Source organism: Zingiber officinale, chromosome 3A (genome assembly GCF_018446385.1).
Source record: "Zingiber officinale cultivar Zhangliang chromosome 3A, Zo_v1.1, whole genome shotgun sequence".
Classification (NCBI taxonomy): Eukaryota; Viridiplantae; Streptophyta; class Magnoliopsida; order Zingiberales; family Zingiberaceae; genus Zingiber; species Zingiber officinale.
This window is the reverse complement of record NC_055990.1, coordinates 94,872,862-94,891,050: the sequence shown is the minus strand read 5'-3', so window position 1 is coordinate 94,891,050 and position 18,189 is coordinate 94,872,862. Positions and strand designations below refer to the sequence as shown.

Here is an 18,189-nt window from a genome sequence, read left to right as displayed (position 1 = left end):
AAAACTAAAACTTAAAAACTTAAATTTAAACTTTCAATTAAAACTTAAACTTAAACTTAAACTTAAAATTAAAACTAAAACTTAAAAACTTAAATTAAAACTTAAACTTAAACTTAATCAAATATAAATTTAAAATATTTGAATTATTTCAAAAATCATTAAATTGAGTGTTTAATCCTAATTTAATAAATAAACATGAATTTAATCATTCTGGTTAATTAATCAATCTAATTATCAACTAAATTTGAGTATTTTTAATAAATATTTTCTATTAATCTGAAAATGATTACAACTTACTGGTCAACTCAAATTAAGATTAAATTAATTAAACTTAAGTGAACAATTATACCAAACATATAGAGATACTTATAATAAACTTTATAAACATAAGTGTTACTAAATCTCCTAAAACACTTAGAAAAATATGTTAAGGCTTTAAAATTTAACATACCCAAACCCTAGTGTTAACTTAAGGGGGAAAGATAAATTAAGAGAAAATGATAAATTAAGGGAGAATATCAAATTTAGAGGGAGTACCAAATTTAGGGAGAGATCAAAGTTTTTCTTACTTAAAAAATTATTTCCTTAAATTTTTTTATTAAAAATTCCTTAAATTTTTTTCCTCCTTATCAAATTTATCTTTAAAATCTCTTTTGAAAATCCTATCTCAATTTTTTTTTAAAAAATATACTTTGAAAATCTTATGTTAAATGTGGAGGATTAATTGTTTTCATACTTATTATTTGAAAATATTTTTACAAAGTTACTTTTGAAAAGTATTTTTCATTTCCTTGAAAATACTTTAACAATTTATTTTAAAATTGCTTTACTTTTGTAAAATCATCTTTGAAAATTGTTTTAAAACTTGCTTTAATTTTACAAATTTAATTTCTGAAAATAACTTTCATTTTTTTTTAAAATAACCTTCAAAACCTTATTTTCGAAAATAGATTTCAAAAGTTTATTTTTGAAAAGGACCTTCATAAACTTATTTCTGAAAATTGATTTGTCCTTGAATTTAAAACCGCCTTTTATAAATTTATTTTTGAAAATGGATTTTAGAGTTGACTTTTACAAACTTATTTCTGAAAGTAAAATTTTACAAATTCAATTTTAAAAAATTAGCTTTTATAAACTTATGTTTGAAAACTATTTTTGAAAAATTACCTTAAGAAAATTACTTCACGTCTTTGCAAACTTAAAAACTACGTTAGTTTGGCAATTATACAATGTTAGTTTTTGAATATATGAATTTAAAAAATTTAAACATTGTTGAAAATTTAAAAATATTTCAAAAACGACTTTTTCAAAAGCTTTAACTCCCCTAGGATATTTTCTGCTGTCAGAGTTATTTTCTTTTACGTTACCATTTTTTGTCTATGCTTGCTATTATTTTTGATGAATGCCAAAGGGAGAAGGTTAGGTGGTTTAAGTTAGTTAGCAATAAAAATATATAAACCAAGTCTAACTTAAAAACCAAGTCGTTGATTGCTACTTACTTTTTGTATATTTTTCACTAACTTAACTCAGGTTGTTATTGCATCAAAAAGGGGGAGATTGTTGGTGTTGTTAGCATTAACAGTCTAACTCAGGTTATGATGAATGACAAAAGTAGGTTAAGTTAGTTTCATTGTGATCTAACACTTTGACGAAGTGTGCAGGAGAAGCCCAGCTAGGTCGACGAGCTGACCGGATAGCTGGCACGAAACCTAGCTAGGTCGACGGGCTGACCTGATAGCTGGCACGAAGTCCAGATAGGTCGACGGGCTGACCTGATGTCTGGCACGAAGTCCAGTTAGGTCGACAGGCTGACCTGAAAGTTGGCACGAAGTCCAAACGGGTCGACGGGCTGACCTGAAAGTTGGCAGGTAAGTTAAGGTAAGTCACTGGAGGAGAGTGACTTGGTGAGGACGCGTTCCCCGTTCGAGGGAACAGTAGGTGTCGATCCAACTTAGAACCATTTCAGGAATCTAAGTTGAGATCGTGACTAGATTCCGGTCTTAGTGAGACGGAATCTAATTACTAATTTTTTATTATATTTGTGTTAACTTTTATTTTGTAGGGTAGTATAACTTTTATTTTGCCTCGGACTAACACTTTCTTACAAGAAAAGGACCTTCTGGAGAAAGGTGGTCCGGGCGCTCGGAAGGGATCCGAGCGCCTGGAAGGCAAATTCTATCCTCGACAGCTTAGAGCGCGCTGATTAGTCAGACGACATCACAGTCCAGGTGCCCGGAAGGGATCCCGGCGCTCGGAGCACGCCTATAAAAATAGGCCTCCACCAGAGCTTCAAATAAGAACGACATCTGGTCCACTGCGCTGTGCTCCTGTGACGTTGCAAAGCTCCTCTGACAACGTGCTGCCAAGAGTTTTTTCTTTCCTTTATTTTGTTGTCGGTATTTCTTTTTAAAGTTCGTGTACTTGCATTTGTAACCTTTTGCGAACTGCTAGTGAATTGCCCAACAAAAGTACTCAACGAGTGCGGATCTTGGAGTAGGAGTCGACGAAGACTCCGAACCAAGTAAATTGGTTTGTTTTAGCATTGTTTCGCTTTTATTTTTCTGCTGCTTACTCTAACTCGCTACGAATAATTTTCAATCGATATTCACCCCCCCTCTATCGACTTTCACGATCCAACACTAAAGATAAGAAAGAAATGCAAACTTTAACACGTTCATTTAACGTGATTCGGAGATAAAGCTCCTACTCCACGATTGTCCTTAAGGCGGTGATCCCTATCCGTTGGTGGATTAGTCCCCAACAAACTCCGGCTAGCACAATCCTCTTTATTGGTGGAGAAACCTCACCACAAACTTGATCAAGACCTTGGATTGCACTTGAGGGCTTAGAGATTCTAATTAAAAGTTAACCACCTCTAATTTCGTTACCCAAGATAGTCATCCCGAACTCCATTATATAGAGTTTGGGAGAAAACACACAAGCTATGTTTCTGTTGTAAGCCGATTGCCAATTTCACTAGTCAACTGACCTCTGTGAAAATTTGACCATTAAAATTCAATGACTCGATACCAGTTGATTGCTCCACAATGGCTGAGCAAAAAGAACCCTCTGTTTGCTCCCACCAGTTGACTAGTAAATCCTAAATTTAGGGTTTTACCCTGAGTATAATCTCTCATGCACTCGTCCTTGCCCACACAACTTTGACCTCGCCTTCTTGCTATCTTCCCTCAGCCTTGCGTCTCTCGGATACTTCCCCATCCTTCACGTCTTGCCTTCAAGATGCTTCCTTCAGCCTCATATCCCTCGGATGCTTCCCCATTCTTCCCACTTTATCTTTGTTGTCGGGTCTTTACCATGCCAAGTCACACTTGGACTTACATTACCAAGGCTGCATACTTGGATTTACATCGACAAGGCTACACACTAGGACTTTATCATGTCAAGTCACACTTAGATTTATATTGCCAAGGCTATACACACTTGGATTTATACCGCTAAGGCTACATACTTAGACTTCATCATATTGTACCTGCATCTTGTACACAAACGTATATCAAATATAATAATAAACCTAATTTAAACTTTTACTCAAATATCAAAATATAGGATCATACCAATTGCTTTAACAATATAAGGGTTGATGGAGATCTATGCTATTTAGCGGGAGCCATGTGAATAGGTCGAGCTCGAGCATAGGGTCTAGCAAGGTATGGGCGAAACCACTATCAAAGCTACTCGGACGTTGCCTAGGGGCCTAGTGGAGTTTAGAAAAGGATAAACTTTGAATTTCCCATGTGAGAAAGAAGAAAGATACGGAAATAGCTTGGAACAACAACGTCGAATTCAACGCTCCTAGTCTATAACCCGAGTAGATTATCCAGATGGACTCTGCTATTGTAGCAAGCACCGAGAGGTGCTGAGGTACACCATCATGCCCCTTCACTCTACAAGTCGAAGGGGCATTCAAGAGCCGGGTACACTAGAAGTTAAAGGGTGCTCATGGGGCTGAACTGGAAACCTACAAATTCAAGGGTGCTCAAGTTAATATCGTACTGTCTCAAGCATTTTGTCGATCAATGAGTCTGCGAGGCTGAAGAAACAACATAATCTACAGGGGCCCACCTCCTGCTGGCTCGATAACTGATTGGTTATTTTGCGTGGACCCCACATGAGACACGTTGTTTCTTCCAATCAGAAATCAGTTGAAACTCGTGGGAAAATATAACCAGCCAAAAGACTGCTACCCGTGGTAGGTCCCGCTCCCACTAGATAGCAACCTTGCGACTGTCAATGAGGGGACGTGTGCGAAATGGGTAGCCGTAGCGTGTGATTTAATATATGCATTAGGACCGAATTAACCGTCTAGGAAACGCCACGCCCGCCATCCCCGACCCCACGATACCTCCGCGGTCACGTGCTAGGCCACGTGACAGACGTTGCATACTTGCGTCGGCGACCCTTATCCTCAGCTCGTCACCGCCGGTGCGCAGTCTTCGCTTCCTCCTCCTTCGGCGATTCTTCTTCAATTTTGTTTGATTTATTCCTTAATTTGGGAAGGTCACGGCGGTAACGCCGCGATGATGGGATCGGAGGTCGCCTTCGGCTTCGATTCGCCTCCGGAGATAGAAGAGATGGAGAGCCTCGCGCTCTCGGACTCGCCGTCCACTGTATCCTCTCTCCCCGCCGCCATTTCAGCATCCTCCGACGGGGATCTATTCATCTCTCCCCCTTCCGCCCTGCATTTCCCTCTTTCCTCCACCGCCTCAGGCGACGGCGGGGATCCCGCCCCGTCCACGGCTTCTTCTTTCCTGGATCCGCCTTCCTATGCAGACATCGTCTTTAGTCCCTTCGACTCGCAGAACGGCGACGACGACAATGGCGCTGATAATGGGTCCATGCTCCGCCGAGACTCCTCCCCCAGATCCACCCGCGCCGCGAGGTCGGACTACCTCAAAATCTCCGTTTCCGATCCGAACAAGGAGCAGGAGACCGTGAACTCGCTCGTCCCCGGCGGTGGGACCTACTTCACATATCTGATCACTTCTCAAATGCGCTTCGGTTCTGCGGCTAACGGGGACGGAGAATCGGAGCCTGTTGAGTTTAGTGTGCGGCGCCGGTTCCGGGACGTTGTCACACTCGCCAATAGACTGGCGGAGGGCTACCGGGGTTTTTGTATTCCCCCGAGGCCCGATAAGAGTGTGGTCGAGAGCCAGGTGATGCAGAAGAACGAGTTCGTGGAGCAGCGGCGGTCGGCTCTTGAGAAGTACCTGTGGCGGCTCGCGGAGCACCCGGTGATCGGGATGAGCGATGAACTTAGGGTGTTCCTGCAGGCGAAGGGGAAGCTGCCATTGCCGACGACCACTGATGTGGCTTCGAGGATGCTGGATGGGGCGGTGAGACTGCCGAAGCAGCTATTTGGAGCAGCTGCGCAGGTTGCCCCGCAGGAGGTGGTGCAACCAGCAAAGGGAGGCAGAGACTTGCTGAGGATATTCAAAGAGTTGAAGCAGGCAGTGACTATCGAATGGGGAGGGGTGAAACCATTGTTGGTGGAGGAAGACAAGGAGTTCTTGGCGAAAAAGGAGAAGATGCAGGATCTTGAACTGCAGCTTAGCACTGCGTCACAGCAGGTGTGTTAAGAATTCTGTCAAAAAATTGTTTTTGCACTGAATACCTGATAGGTGATTTTCCATATCAAAATTGATCTGCTCAGTGTGTTCACTGAAGTCATAGGGATTTAATGTGAAAATGAACCATAATGCTGGGGTCGATGGATTTCAGATATGGATAAGCAAAAGATCGCAATGTGGGATTCCAGTGGCCTGCTAGAGGGTTGTATGAATATTATGATGAATAGGTTTTGAATGAAACCATAAACCTTATTTACTAGAAGGGCATATTGCCAAGTCTAGAATCAAAAGTGAAAAATTCACTAGCAAACTAACCTTATTTAATTTGGATGAATAGTCCTACAATCAAAGGGGAGCTTTAGCACAACGGTCAAGTTGCTGCCGTGTGATATAGAGGTCATATGTTCGATTCTCGGAAACAATATCTTGCAAAGCAGGGTAAGACTACGTATAATAGACCCTTCTCCGGGGCCTGCATTGGCTAGAGTTTTGTACACTTAGCTGGCCTTTAGACTTTAGTCCTACAATCATTTCTCTAAGAAATTTTTTTGATATCTCAGTTTCTATATTAATACAATAATTATTATATTAATAGAAACTTTTCAAAAGAACTTATATCATAAACTTCTACATAATATGCTCATGTTGAAATTAATTGGAAAACCATTTTATGAATTAGATAGAAATAATTTATTCTAGCACATGAGCAATTAATGGTATTTTGTACAATAATACATTACTTTTTTTTTGTTTTTTATTTTTTAATTTCCTCTATGATATAAAATTGTACCCACTTGATTGGATTCTTATTTTCTGGTAGATGATAACCCGATTCTATTGGAATGAATATGGGTATAACATAGGGATGACAATTTCTCCTGAATCCGATGGGCAATCCGATATCTAACCCGAATGGAGGAGGATATGGAGGCAATTTTTAGACATGATTAAATAATCGGGTATTCGGGGATGTATATTTTTGGATATGGGTATGGAGGCGGATGTAGTAAAATCCTACTCATACTCTACCCAATAAATATATATATATATATATATATATATATATATATATATATATATATATATATATATATATATAATTCAAAAAGAAAAAACTTTAGTCCTCTTTCGACCTCAAAAAAAAAAACTTGGTTTGCCTCTTTACCCGGTCACCAACACGTATCTTATCTTCTTTTCCACGAGAAATCCTCACTCGATTGAAGGATTGTGAGACAAGGAAGAGCAAATGAGTACAAATATTTAAGAATTTAATAAATATTCATAAGTTCATTGAAATAATTTATTTATTTTTTAATAAAAAGAGAATTGTAGGTAATAATAGGATGATGGGTAGGGTATGGATACCTGATCCTCCGACGGATATGGGGATGAAGATGAAAGTTAAATACTCAATGGTTATGAAGATGAGTATGAGGATGAATATAATAGATGGATATGGGTACGGAGGATGCAAAATCCGATCCATTGTCATCCCTAGTATAACATTGCTATTTACATTGATATTATCATCGAGTAGGAAAGGCTGCTTGGAGAAACAGTCACCTTATTAACTGCAAGCTCTATTTTATGGAAGTCTGAATATATATACTTTCTATCCCTTTTAGTTTCAACTAAAACTTGAAACTTGTTACAATAATGTTAGTCTTAAATCTATTTTAATACCTTCTTATTGGCATTTACACATTCTTTCCCGAGATATAGCGCATTCAAATACATCTACAAATGCCAAAAGGCTAGGTTTCATGTCACAACTCATAGAGTGATTCAACTACAAATAGTGGAAAGATTAGTTACAACAGTTCTACTTTTCAATAAATAGTTGCCAGGATTTCATCTCAAATTCCTAGAACTCATAAGCTAAGCAGATAGATGTGATTCTACTAATGATAAAGCTGACCAGTTATCTGCTGACAGTTTATCCTAGCTGTTGTGGGCGAATAATTTCTCCTTCAAGATTTGAGAAGCTAGAAACTTTTCTTTTGTGAGAATGAAAACATATCTCCTTTAAAGGGTCATCAGGCTAATAGCTGGAAGGTGACATGGACCTATGAGTCCATATTTTTATAATTTATTGCAACAACACAACGTGCTTGCAATTCAAGATTTTGGTATGCTTTCTTCTTTAAAGTAGAACAGTAGTGATGATTCTATAACATGTCCACTTCATATTTTAAATGATATGAAGATGGATTAAGTATCGCTGAACTTTTGGGCTTTACATGTGTTTCTATTGTTGGTTTTGTAATTTACCAAAACAGTGTGGGTCATCATAATGCTTGTTCCCACACCATGTCCCTACTTTTGAAGAGTCACAATTGTTGGTTTTACTCTTCTGACATTCTCATTTGTGACAAGTGGATCTTTATTTTCTTTGGCAGGCTGAAGCTCTTGTTAATGCACAACAAGATGTTGGTGAAACAATGGGAGAAATGGGTTTGGCATTCATCAAACTTGCAAAGTTTGAGACCGACCAAGGGATATACAACTCTCAGAGAATACGAGCCACTGATACCAAAAATGTTGCAACTGCTGCCGTAAAAGCCAGCAGATTGTATCGTGAATTAAATGCTCAAACTGTGAAACATCTGGTACTCATTAAAAAGTTAGCCAGTTGATTTCGTTTATCTTAAAGTAGAAACACTACTGCATGTTCTTTTGATGTTCTGAATACTTATTTGGAAATATCCTATGACAGGACACATTGCATGAATATCTAGGGTTGATGCTTGCTGTGAACAATGCCTTCTCAGAGAGAGCCAGTGCTCTGTTGACTGTACAAACCTTAATGTCAGATTTGACAACATTAAATATAAGGATTGACAAACTTGAAGCTGCATCCTCCAAGATTTTCGGTGGTGATAGATCAAGATTGCGCAAGGTAGAGGAGCTAAGAGAAACAATAAAAGTTACCGAGGATGCTAAAAGTTGTGCAATAAGAGAGTATGAGAGGATAAAGGTATTGTCAAACTCCCTAATAATGTGCCATAATTGAATAAATTCCAATGTGTGAATGTCTTCATATCTAGGAACATTTAACCGCACTTTCTCATTTCACATGGTTTTATCTTTTCTCATCCTTGCTACCAGATATGATATTTGTCTTTATGCCCTATGGCTATCACAATATTTCATTTGCTAGCATTCCATCAGATTTCCCATTTCCATAAGAAAGACATTGAATGGATAATTTTAGATGAAAGGAAATAACCCATCCTTTATTCTAGTAGCTGATATTTTCATAATATCTTCACTTTCTGAATTGTAAATCTAGGATAAAACTCTTACCCAGATGGATTTTGTTCCAAGTTAATTATCCTTCAGTTCATTTTTTTATTGTTGAAATATCATATATTCAATTTTAATTCTACTACGTTAAAAACTTCTTTTTTATATAGTTTTTGAAGTTACTCTCCTCTTAAGCTAACACGTTTCAACCGAGTTCTACCATTGATTAACATATCGTGTATGCATAATCCGAGGAGGTTGAGCTCATTTGGCATCAATGTAAGACAGGATAGGGGTTAAAGATGACTATGAATACTGCATTTAAATCTTCTGCGACTTTGAGATAAAAAAAAATTAAATGTCAGTTGGAGAACTTATTCCATAATTTGAACACTTGTTACTTTCTCACTAACTATTCATTTATGATGGCGCTAATAATAAACTATATCTTTTGGGAATCCTCAATCATAGTAAGAATGATGCCATTTGGAATGTCTCACTAGTTCACCCATGCTTTGCTAATTCTTATTAATACTCATATTCACTTATTAACATCTATCCAGGAAAACAATCGGAATGAGCTCGATAGACTAGACCAAGAAAGGAAGGATGATTTCCTCAGCATGCTGAAAGGATTTGTAATAAATCAGGTAATTCTCACTCTATACAATGTGACAACCGCATAATCTATAGATGGAAATTTTATCCAGCATGCTCTTGTTACAATTCCAGCAAATAATATCTGCATCAAGACAATTGAAATGCATTGATTTTTTGTTCTCCCCAAATGTGTATTGCTTTCACTTGATTTTGGAGTTTCACATGCATCAATTATAGGAAGTTTATAAACAGCACTTCACTTTTGTGAATATGTTTTCTTGTTTTTTTTAAATAATGAAATAAATAATAAATATGCTTGTTCTACGGTTTCAAATGGAGTATCAACTGCTATGGCTTGCATATCGTTACAATTTGTTCAGGAATGTCTATCTCATTTTCCATTTTTTATCTTTTTGATTATCAATCGTGTATGTGAATAGAAATACATTAGAATTCTTACTTGATTCATCTCTGATGATTTTTAGAGCTGGTTTCTTCCAAATTTATGGATGATGTGTTTCATTTAGCATCCATTCATTGTGTATTTTTGTTTTATCCATTTCATTTTCCATTACATTATTACTTACATACATTCCCAAAACCTTTTTAATAATCACAACATATTACAATATAATTTTACTTTAGTCACGAATTCTTTCGCTACATGATTAGAATGTCTCATACTGTATTTTTTTCATATTTCAAAAAAGAAAGCTAGGTTTTCTTTTGAAAAATTCTTACATGTGATCATTAGAGATACCATGTGTCTACTCGAGATTTTTTCCGGTCCGGCCGGAAAAACTGTAATCAGAGCGGCTGAACTGCTTATCAGAATAGATTTTGCATCCATGCCTTCAGTTTTCACATTCACAGTTTAGCACCTGGATAGATTTTTACTATAATTGGAATTATTCTGATTTGGAATCCTCCAATGACCACTGAATAGATGATGTGTGCCCGCGCTAAATTTAAGGAAAACATCTTTTGATCTGCATTCTTGTTCATCTTGACCAGGTTGGGTATTCTGAAAAGGTCGCCAATGTCTGGGCAACCGTCGCGGAAGAGACAAGTAGCTATGCAAGAGGCAACAGTTAGATTCTAGTTCACCATTGTCTTCCTCATTATCAACTCGCAGCCGTCTTAACTATTTATAGTTAGTTCCTTGAATCTTATAATTGTGAATGCAAACTGAAATTTTCTCCTTTGCCTATTCGATCACAGTAACATACACCTTGCGGTCGAAATAAGTTTTACGAAAAATGTTTTTGCCAACGCTTCCAAATTTCCTGAATCATATAAACAATCAGCCAGAGTCTCGTTTTTAAAAAAGTAAAATAAAATTACATCTTATTAAATATTTTGAGTAATGATATGTTCAAAGAAAAAAATTCAAGGAAAAATTCAAGGATCGACATCTAAAGTTATGGTTCATCATTTTACCTTTTGTGAATTTCGTCACTTTATGTGTCTATCTTTAAATTTTTTTTTTCATTTTTTCCTTGAATATATCATTTTTCAAATATTTTTTCTCAAAATATCCCTTATTTAATATTGTATAACAGTTATAAGTGAGTAGCACCTATTTTTATAATGATTATAGTAGTTACTATTAGCTCTTTTAAAATAATTTAATTAATTTAAATCGAGTTTAATGAATTTTAAATACTTTTAATTAAATTGATAAAGAATACTTTGATATAATATTATTTCGAGTTTTAGATTTAGATTTTAAAATTTAGGGTTCATATTTTATTTATTTTTAAAAAACAAAAGACGTAATTTATTGATGATTTACGTAATTATCCTTTTGATTTTTGTCCTTCATTATTTGGTCACCGAAAATTGTGATTCATTGTTCGTCAATCCTGATAAAAAACTTTATATCGTGGATACTAATTCTTCGTAGTTCGTACCCTTATCAAATATTTTAAAAAGGTTATTTTTCTTCCTTAACTAATATTAATATTTGGTTGTGAAACTTTAACCATCGAAATTTGTCTTGAAAATGAATTTTATTTCACAATAATTTAGAAAAAAAATAAAATAAGTATTTCAATTTTAGAGGCAATATATCTTTAAAAATGTAAATCTAATTCATAAATTTGTTATATAAAATCTCAATATTATTTTAAGTCATAATAATGTTTTTTTTTAATTTCTAATTTAGCATCAATCATTGGCTGAAAACTTTTTCATTATTTTTTTAAAAAAATATTTACCCTTGTTAGGTCAACTCTAGTTTTCTAGTTAGACCTAGACTTTTGTCGGGTTAAACCCTTAGCTTGTTCGAATTGCCTAGTCCAAGTATGATCTATTAACACCTCTATTATCAAATGTTAATAGCAATGGATTAATGACCGAATGAATTAAATCAAAATTAAAATTTTGATTTTTTTTAAAAAATTATTATAATTTTCAATAAATCTAATAAAAAAATTAATTAATTCAATCAATTATTAAATTGACCCAACAATATTAATCGACTATTTTTCATATAACATTTAATTGATGTTGCTCAATTTAATCAATTTTAAATTTTAAAATCGATAAAACTAAATAAATTAAAATAATCATCAAAAAAAATAAATTTCTAAATAAAATTCCATTCATTGGATTAATTCGATTTAACTTACTCATTAACAAATATGTCATCACAATCTAATGGATCCCCTCACTTGCTCACCATTAACCAACTATTTATTGAAGTGTGTTTGTTTCCAGAGGATAACAATACATTTTCATGTATCAAGCAAAGAAATAAATTAATTTTTTCCATCAAGGATTATATATTTTAATATTTATTTTAAAATCTCAAGTCGTGCTGATGATTTGATTTGGTGCAATCACCTTTAGGGTTTTGATGATTTAGTTTCAACATATATTCAAGGGAATTTGGTCAAAGTTGATTGGAAGCTCACTTGATTAAGGTTGATCAAGTTAAGTAAAGAGTCTAAGTAAAGTTAAGGTTGACTAGAAACTTGAGAGTGAGTGAGAAACCTAAGTAGGACTAGATATTTAGCAGGTTGGTGGAAAGACTTAGTGGGACTAGGCAGTGAAAGTCCTAGTAAGATTAGGTAAGTGAAAAGTTCAAGCGAGGCTAGATGGTGGAAGTCCTGGTTGAGAATTAGGTAATGGAAGTCTTAGCAGGGGTAGACAATGGAAGACCTAATTAGGAATTAAGAAATGAAAGTCCTAGCGGGATTAGACAGTGGAAGACCTAGTTAGTTAGGAATTAGGCAAATTTAATTGAAAACTAGGTTAAGTCCAAGGTGAGTCAGTTGGGAGTTGAACACTTGGCAAAGAGAAAAAGTGAACTCCAATCAAGTAAACCTAGCAGATTAGGTAAACCAAGTACTAGACTTTGCTTATTTTGCTTGTTTCTTTTGCAGGAAACAATAGTTGGACGAAGGCTCGGGCGGGACCAATTGGGAACTAGTCCGATCGATCGAGAGTCAACGTGATCGAGTCTGAACAAGTTAGGTCTTAGATAAGTTTTAGTTAAGCCCCAGATGATCGGAGGTTGTTCGGTCGATCGTGAGGTCAAAAACTTATCTTAAAGAAGATTAAAGTTTGCAACTACTTCAACAGCTCCTAGGCGACTAGAGGGCCTCAGTCAACCTGTGAAGTGTCGATCAAGTTGTATAAAAGGGGAGTTGAGGCAATGTTTTCCATCAACTCTTGCAAACGTCCATCTTTGTGCTAGTGGTTAGAAAGCGCTCCAAACTCCGCTTGTGTGGTCTGAAAAGTGCTAGGAGAAGTGTTGCGACACTCAAGTTTCAGACGGTCTACGACAAGTTTTTTTTACTTACATGGTCATTCCTTATACTACTACTCATATTTATGTATTTGAGATTGTCCTTACAAATATGAAAATGTGTAAGAGGTTTCTCCACCTCTAAACAATTTTCGAAAAGGAGATAACATAGTAGATTCGCACTGATTGCATAGGCCTTGGTTATACTAATCCTGGGTTGGAACCAAGTAAAAAATATTATGTTTTCCTTGCGCTTTTCTTTTTGTTTATTCTTTATTATTTCCACTGTATTTCTAACTAACTATAATAGAAAGAGAAGAAAAGATGATTATGCTATTCACCTCCTCTAGCGTCAAAGTGATTTTACAATTTGGTATTAGAACAGAAGACTCTTTACTGAACTAACCGCCTAAAGAGCATGCTAGAGAGGATTTTTTTTCTAAAAAAATTCTTTTCTTTTATTTGTTTAACAAAAAGTGCAGAAAGAATATGGAGTATGAAGGAGAGCTCGATCGATGTATTCACGAGCCACCATCTTACGAGATGAAATATTTCAAAATTTGGAGGTAAGAAATGGAGAGTTCATACTAAGTGGTGACTTCGATGACTGGGTGACACTGAAAGGACCATCGACTAACTCATAAGCAAATCAAAAGGTAACCAAGTTAATTATAAATATTTTACCTAGTAATATCTTGTGCAAGCTAGGCAAGTTCAAAAATGGACACGATCTTTGGACTTGATTGATTAAGCTTCATGACAATTCGTCAAAGATAGAAGATCAAGTTAAACTTGAGTCAGAGTCATCAAGGGTCAAGGGGGAGAGTCGTGACAAGGATTCAAAAGGTAAAGATCTTAAAGTTAAGTTTAAATTCCACATAACATGTTTTAAATGTGGGAGAGAAGACTCATTAAAAATAAGTGCCCTATTTATAAGAACCAATCTGTACAATCGACGATAAAAGAGGAACCAATGCCAAGGATCCAAAGAAGTAAAGAACACGTGGTGTACTTCAAGTACAATCAGATCGAACACTGCAACTCTACAAGAATATTTCCCGTTGAGAAGATCCAAGGATTTAGGGGGTGCACTTCATACTAGTAGATTTACATTTTATGAAAATCCATTATTTGTGATGCATGTTAATTGTGGCAAAAGATGAATACGCTAGCCCCCAACGACCCCGTCAATCCTGGTGATGCATGTTAATGATAATTGTTATACTAGTTCAAATTTTTGTAAGGAATTAAATATACACAATAACTCTACCTTAATTTATTCTAATAATTCATTTAATTCAAATTTAATTAAAAAAATTAAATAATTTAACTAATTCAATGAAACAAAATCAATTTAATTAGGACTTTGATTAACTCAACTAAAGACTTTGATCAAGTCGATCAAAATTTTCATCCGAAAACCTTGATTTGGTGGATCAAGAGTTTAATCTTAAAAATAAATTAATTAATTCAGTTTTAACTAATAATTTATTTAATCAAGATAATCTTCAATTGAATAAATCAAATTTGATTAATAATAATTTGAATCAAGATAATTTGGATTAATATATCAACTCAAATCTAATTAATAATTCAAATTTAAATTTGAAATTCGTTAATGATAATCTGTTTTTAAATAATGAGAATTTTTCAAAATAAAAAAATATATTTCAAAATTTAAATAAAAAATAAATTTTAAATATTAAAAATCCATAAAAAGAAGTTTTCAAAATATAAGAACTTACACAATCAAATTCTAAATTTTAAAAATAAGAATTCAAATTTTAAAGAAAATAAATTTTAATCTTCTAAAAATAAGAATTTTTAAAATTCAGAAATGAAATTTTCAAAATTTGAAAATAATAATTTGAATATTAAAAATATAATTTTGAATTTAAAAAATTAAAAAAAAAATCAAATTTTCAACTTTTAAAAATAATAAAAATTCAAGTTTAAAATTTTAAAAATAAAAAAAATCAGATTTAAAATTTAAAAATTATTGAACCAAAGTTACAACTGTCTCTCGAAGTTTAACCAAGATTGCATCTATTTTTGAGAATGACTTGATCTAGAGAGCATATTCCCATGATCTTATGATTTCACCGATTTAAAACTATGATTGCCTAATCAAAATAATCAACAAGATTACACTCATTCTAAAAATGTACTAAATCTAGAACATATGCATCTCTCAGTTCCAATTTCATTGAGCCAGAGCTACGATCATTTAATCAAAGTGTTGACTAGGATTGTATTTACTCTTTAAGAAACACTCGACTCCAATATACATCAGTCTTTCAATTTCATTGAGCTAAAGTTACAGTCGTCTGATTGAAGTACTGACCAGATTGTATTTGTAAGGCAATAGGTTGCTGAATATGCAAACGCGCAGCGGAAAAACCTATTACCCTAGAAGATCCATGCGAAGGGAAATAAAAAAACTTTATACTAAGTTAGATCTAACATAGCATGAGATATTATACCTTTGTAGCGTGCTCACGGACTCCCGACATCTCGGATCACAGCACGATCTCGCGTTCGTGCCTCTACAGTATCCACACGAACAAGTGTTCGTTTGTCTCACAAACTCACAAAAGGAGAAAGGTTGTGCTAGCAACCTTGAAGGTGGATTTTCGACTAAGGAGAAGAGGAGCAAGAAGAATGAAGATTAAGTCCAAAATGAAGAGCAAAAAAGCTCAAGTATTTTCATCCAATGAAACACTTAATTAACATTAATGACCTTAATGAGCATTTACACTCCATTAAGGACCAAACTTGTAACTCTTCATTTTGAATGAGTGTAACTCCTCATTTCAATTTCGAAAATTGAATGGGATAAATAATCATTGAATTTCGAAATTCAATGATTATTTCCATTAATCTTCACTTGAGTCTAACTCAAGTCTCCTCACTTGAGTCTAACTCAAGTCTAATTCACTCGAATCTAGCTCAAGTATAACTCAATCGAGTTTTTACTCAATTGATCTCATGCAATTCAAATTCAATGAATCACTATTTCATTAATTTGAATTGACTCCTTGGGTCCAGTTTGAATTGGACTTAATCTAGCAATTAGATCCAATTGAGTCCAACTCAATATGTCCAATTCGGATTAGACTTAATCCAATGATTCATCATATGAATCCATCTCCAAATCTACTTGTTCTTTGTGTGTGACCCAATAGGTTCTCCTAACGTTGGTAATGTACCTAAATCAACATTTAGATACATAAGCAATGAGTGACATCTAGCAAGGTATCATTGCTACCCAAGTGACGAGAAGGTCAAGATCCGACCTAACATGTCCGTGACTATTATCTTGTATGACTTTGTCCCTCTATCGTTGATATCTAGGTTGATCAATGAGGCATAGACTGTGTCATCCTCTTATCAACCTTTGTGTTTCTTGATCTCTAAGTAGACACACTCAATCAAATAAGCTCAATATATCATATTGACTCATTTGAACATGGTTATGCTTTCTTATGTCCTACTAATCAAGGGGCCCACAGATATCACTTCCGTCATATGGAAGGGATAGATCCCATCTACATCACTCACATCCCTCCGCATAATTCATTGCATACCCATTGATCGACTTTATTGTCCACCTTGTTACAGGTGACGTTTGCCGATACCAAAGTACACAACTCCTTATGTAGGGAACCGTAGTGACTTCAGGTCTAAGGATTATTCATACCAATAGTCACATGAGAATATTTATGACACTCATATAATGATCCATGAAACATCCTCATTTGTGGGTCATTCAATATATATTCTCTAATATATACTAATGTGTCAACCTAATATCTCATATCCATGACTTGTGAGATCAAGTCATCCGTTGACCTACATGCTAGTCTCAATGCATTAATATTGTCCTTGTATATTAATGCTTGACTAGGAATAGTTAAGAGTAGTGTTCTCTACAATATCTCACTATCAATTCAACCAATTGATATATTGTAGATTCTACCTACTACCCAAGTACATTATTATACTTATTCATTTGACACTGAACTGACAATCACTAATGATAACAAACTTTGCCTTTTATTAATAATGATATATGATACAATAATGTGCCCTTTACAATCATCTCATAATTAGTACGAGGGCTAATACTAACAATCTCCCACTAGCATTAGTGACAATCACTAAGATATCAAATACCCATGGACCTAGTGTGACCATCATGCTTTCTCTGTGCCAAAACCTTGGTCAAAGGATCTGCAATGTTAGCATCGGTCGGTACTCTGCATATCTTCACATCTCCTCTATCGATGATCTCTCGAATGAGATGGAATCGCCGTAGTATGTGTTTGAATCTCTGATGAGAACGAGGTTCCTTAGCCTATGCAATAGCCCCATTGTTATCACAATAGAGGTCTATTGGACTCGCTATACTAGGAACAACATCAAGCTCTATAATGAACTTCTTGATCCAAACTGTCTCCTTTGCTGCAGCTGAAGCAGCAATATACTCAGCTTCTGTTGTAGAATCAACGACTGTGTCCTGCTTCAAACTCTTCCAGCTCACAGTGTAAAATATCGGAAAATAGGCGAATATTAATAAGGGAATTTTTTGAAATTTTTGGAAATTTTTCGGGAATTTTTCAGAGCTCGTATGGACGAGTTAACGGGAACAAAATGGGGTCCGGAAAAGCCTGTTTTGGCTACCTTATTTAAAAGAGGAAAAGTTGAATTTCTTAATTTCCTTTTTCTTTATTTATTTTGTTCTTCGGTTTTTATTTGTGTCGCCGTTCACTTCTTCTCCCCCGACACCAAGCTGCGCGCCTGATTCTCCTCCCTTGCCCTAACTGTTGCATAAGGCGGTTCTTCCCCTTCTCCTTCGGTTTTCTTCCTCACCGCCACCCACTTCCTCTTCATTCTCTTCTCTCCTGAGTTTTCTTCCGCACGGAACTAGGTCTGCAGCGCGCCGCCGACCCGAGTAGCATCGCCACTGCCCGTCGCCCTAGCCGTGAGGTTCCGATCACT

General features: G+C 35.3%; 1 protein-coding gene across 1 annotated transcript; it reads left to right on the top strand.

Annotated features, from left to right (window-relative positions):
- The first annotated feature begins 4,426 nt into the window (after positions 1-4,426).
- LOC122052076 (sorting nexin 2B-like) lies at positions 4,427-10,644 on the top strand. Its single transcript, XM_042613465.1, has 5 exons — positions 4,427-5,588; positions 7,988-8,197; positions 8,305-8,565; positions 9,398-9,484; positions 10,449-10,644. Exons 1-5 carry the CDS (start codon positions 4,539-4,541, stop codon positions 10,527-10,529), a joined length of 1,689 nt encoding a protein of 562 aa, XP_042469399.1. The 5' UTR covers positions 4,427-4,538; the 3' UTR covers positions 10,530-10,644.
- The last annotated feature ends 7,545 nt before the right edge of the window (positions 10,645-18,189 follow it).

Bases quoted from the DNA above. Each gene is read 5' to 3' on its own strand.
- LOC122052076 (XM_042613465.1), top strand. From the start codon at position 4,539: ATGATGGGATCGGAGGTCGCCTTCGGCTTCGATTCGCCTCCGGAGATA. The intron at 8,566-9,397 runs GTATTGTCAAAC...ACATCTATCCAG, and splicing joins GAGAGTATGAGAGGATAAAG to GAAAACAATCGGAATGAGCT. The intron at 9,485-10,448 runs GTAATTCTCACT...CATCTTGACCAG, and splicing joins AAGGATTTGTAATAAATCAG to GTTGGGTATTCTGAAAAGGT.